Source organism: Lissotriton vulgaris, unplaced genomic scaffold (assembly GCF_964263255.1).
Source record: "Lissotriton vulgaris unplaced genomic scaffold, aLisVul1.2 SCAFFOLD_1408, whole genome shotgun sequence".
NCBI classification, from domain to species: Eukaryota; Metazoa; Chordata; class Amphibia; order Caudata; family Salamandridae; genus Lissotriton; species Lissotriton vulgaris.
In genome coordinates this window covers 339,710-342,993 of record NW_028255291.1, presented here as the reverse complement: position 1 = coordinate 342,993, position 3,284 = coordinate 339,710, and the positions used below count along the sequence as shown (strand labels likewise).

General features: G+C 41.3%; 1 protein-coding gene across 1 annotated transcript; it reads right to left on the bottom strand.

Moving 5' to 3' along the window:
- Positions 1-527: 527 nt before the first annotated feature.
- LOC147659175 (uncharacterized) lies at positions 528-2,876 on the bottom strand. Its single transcript, XM_086951918.1, has one exon. It carries the CDS (start codon positions 2,785-2,787, stop codon positions 664-666), a length of 2,124 nt encoding a protein of 707 aa, XP_086808044.1. The 5' UTR covers positions 2,788-2,876; the 3' UTR covers positions 528-663.
- Positions 2,877-3,284: the final 408 nt, after the last annotated feature.

Here is a 3,284-nt window from a genome sequence, read left to right as displayed (position 1 = left end):
GTTTCGATAAAGCCAAACCAAAGTTAGCATTAACCGCGAGGATTATAATGCACTTAAGAGTATATTGTATGGCAATATCAAAGAACAGCTATAAGGAAGTAGTTCCGAACGCTGCAGACAGGCTCAGCTCATGCTAGAGCACCATCTCACATATAACCAAGCACTCTGCCTTCAGGATTGTTAAGGCCTGCCATAGGAGTGACTTATAAGTTACTATGTATCTATATGTATGTAGGTATAGGAATACTACACCTAAGCAAGGGGTAATTACACGACCTTGCCCCAGCTGAGTGATCAGCCAGTTGTGTCTATTTGGGTGGCCAGCCAGGGGTGGCATAAAACATGCTGCAGCCCCTGGTAGGCCTTGGTTGCACCTATGCCCTGAGTACCTAGGGTACACTATACAGGGACTCATAAGGTGAACCAATATCCAATTGTGTATGTACCTAAGGTACATGGAGTCCATTTTAAGGAGAGAGCCGATAGCCTGGGGCCCTGAATAGCAGGATCCCAGGCCAACTAAGTCGAAAACCAGCTAAACACTAGGCAAAAAGTTGGGGGTAACCATAGTCAGATATCCACCTTCCTACAGTGTGTTTTCTTATGGCGCTTGTAACCATCTCTACCTCTGAATCTTTTCTGACATTTAGAGCACTGATAATTTTATTCACCAGTGTGGATTCTCACATGTTCAGTGAGATGAGATTTTTGGCTGAAACATTTTTGGCATTCGGAGCACTGATAAGGTTTTTCCCCAGTGTGGATTCTTGTATGCTGAGTGAGACTTCTTTTTATACTGAAACATTTCTGGCATTCAGAGCACTGATAAGGTTTTTCCCCAGTGTGGGTTCTTATGTGCCGTGTGAGACTACTTTTTATACTGAAACATTTCTGGCATTCAGAGCACTGATAAGGTTTTTCCCCAGTGTGGGTTTTTATATGCAACGTGAGATGTCTTTTTTCATTGAAACATTTCTGGCATTCAGAGCACTGATAAGGTTTTTCCCCAGTGTGGGTTTTTATATGCAGTGTGAGAGGTCTTTTTTCACTGAAACATTTCTGGCATTCAGAGCACTGATAAGGTTTTTCCCCAGTGTGGGTTCTTATGTGCCGAGTGAGATTGCTTTTTTCACTGAAACATTTGTCGCATTCAGTGCACCGATAACGTTTTACCCATGTGTGGGTCCTTGTATGTATAGTGAGTCTCATTTTGTCACTGAAACATCTCTGGCATTCAGAGCACTGATAAGGTTTTTCACCAGTGTGGAATCTCAAATGTACAGTTAGAAGTGATTTACGGTTGAAATGTTTTGGGCATTCAGAGCACTGATAAGGTTTTTCCCCAGTGTGGGTGCTTATGTGCTTTGTGAGACTACTTTTTAAACTGAAACATTTTTGGCATTCAGAGCACTGATAAGGTTTTTCCCCAGTGTGGGTTCTTATATGCACCGTGAGATCGCATTTTTGATTGAAACATTTCTGGCATTCAGAGCACTGATAAGGTTGCTCCACAGAATGGGTCATTGCATGATGAGAAAGACTTTGTTTGTTCCAAAACCTTTTCTGGCATTCAGAGCACTGATAAGGTTTTTCCCCAGTGTGGGATCTTATATGCTTAGTGAGATTGCTTTTTTGACTGAAACATTTCTGGCATTCTGTGCACTGATATGGTTTCTCTCCAGTGTGGGTTATTGTATGCCGAGTGAGACTGTTTTTGTCAATGAAACATTTCTGGCATTCTGTGCACTGATGAGGTTTTTCCCCAGTGTGGGTTCTTGTATGCTGAGTCAGAGTGCTTTGATTACCGAAACATTTCTGGCATTCAGAGCACTGATAAAGTTTTTCCTTAGTCTTAGAGTGGTATCTTGTATGCTGAGTGAGACTGCTTTTGTCTTTGAAACATTTCTGACAATCCGGGCACTGATAAGGTTTGTCCACAGAGTGGGTTATTGCATGTCGAGATAGCTTCAGTTTGTTACAAAAACTTTTCTGGCATTCAGAGCACTGATAAGGTTTTTCCCCAGTGTGGAGTCTTATATGCTGAGTGAGATGGCTTTTTTGGCTGAAACATTTCTGGCATTCAGAGCACTGATAAGGTTTTTCCCCAGTGTGGCTTCTTATATGCTGAGTGAGATTGATTTTTTGGCTGAAACATTTGCGGCATTCAGAGCACTGATAAGGTTTTTCCCCAGTGTGGGTTCTTATATGCTGAGTGAGACTGCTTTTTTCACTGAAACAATAGTCACATTCAGTGCACCGATAACGTTTTACCCAAGTGTGGGTCCTTGTATGTTTAGTGAGTCTCCATTTGTCACTGAAACATCTCTGGCATTCAGAGCACTGATAAAGTTTTTCCCCTGTGTGGAATCTCACATGTGCAGTTAGAAGTGATTTAAGTTTGAAATCTTTTGGGCATTCAGAGCACTGGTAAGGTTTTTCCCCAAAGTGGATTCTCATATGTTCAGTGAGATGACATTTTTGGTTGAAACGGTTTGGGCATTCAGCGCACTGGTAAGGTTTTTCCACAGAGTGGGTTAATGCATGTCGATATAGACTCGGTTTGATACTAAACCTTTTCTGACATTCAGAGCACTGAAAAGGTTTTTCCCCAGTGTGGATTCTCATATGCTCAGTGAGATAAGATTTACGCCTGAAACTTTTTTGGCATACTTTACACGGAGAGTGTTTTCCCCCAGTGTGGATTCTCATATGCTCAGTGAGATAAGATTTACGCCTGAAACTTTTTTGGCATACATCGCACTGAAAGTGGTTTCCCCCTGTGTGCATTCTGTCAAATTCTGTGAGATAAGATTTATGGCTGTATCTTTTTGGGCACAGGTAACTTTTTTCCCCCAACTTCTGTTATTTTGCCTCAATTTTAGAGTTGTGCTTGTTTAGATAATGTTCAGCACTTATCTCTAAAAGAAATTGTGTGGAATCTTCTCAACACTTGAATTGAGCAAAAAATGTCTGGAAGCAGCCCTTTAACACCTGTTGAAATTGTTCTAGCAGATAATAGTCTTTAGGTAATAGCCTCTCCGGCAGCAACTTAATTTGTGACTGACGTTTTTCTCAAATCTATTTGTATAGGTTCTTAGCAATGCAGTGATAAGGTGTTAGTCTGATATGTAATGATTAAACTGAGAAGTACCTTTTTGCACTGACGTAATGGCAGTAACTGAGGGCGTTTGAACGTGCACAGTACTATTGTGGATCACCAGTCGCAGAACATTAGTTCCTTTTACCCTTTCTATGTTTGGTGTAAGGTTAAGGATTGTAGTTCT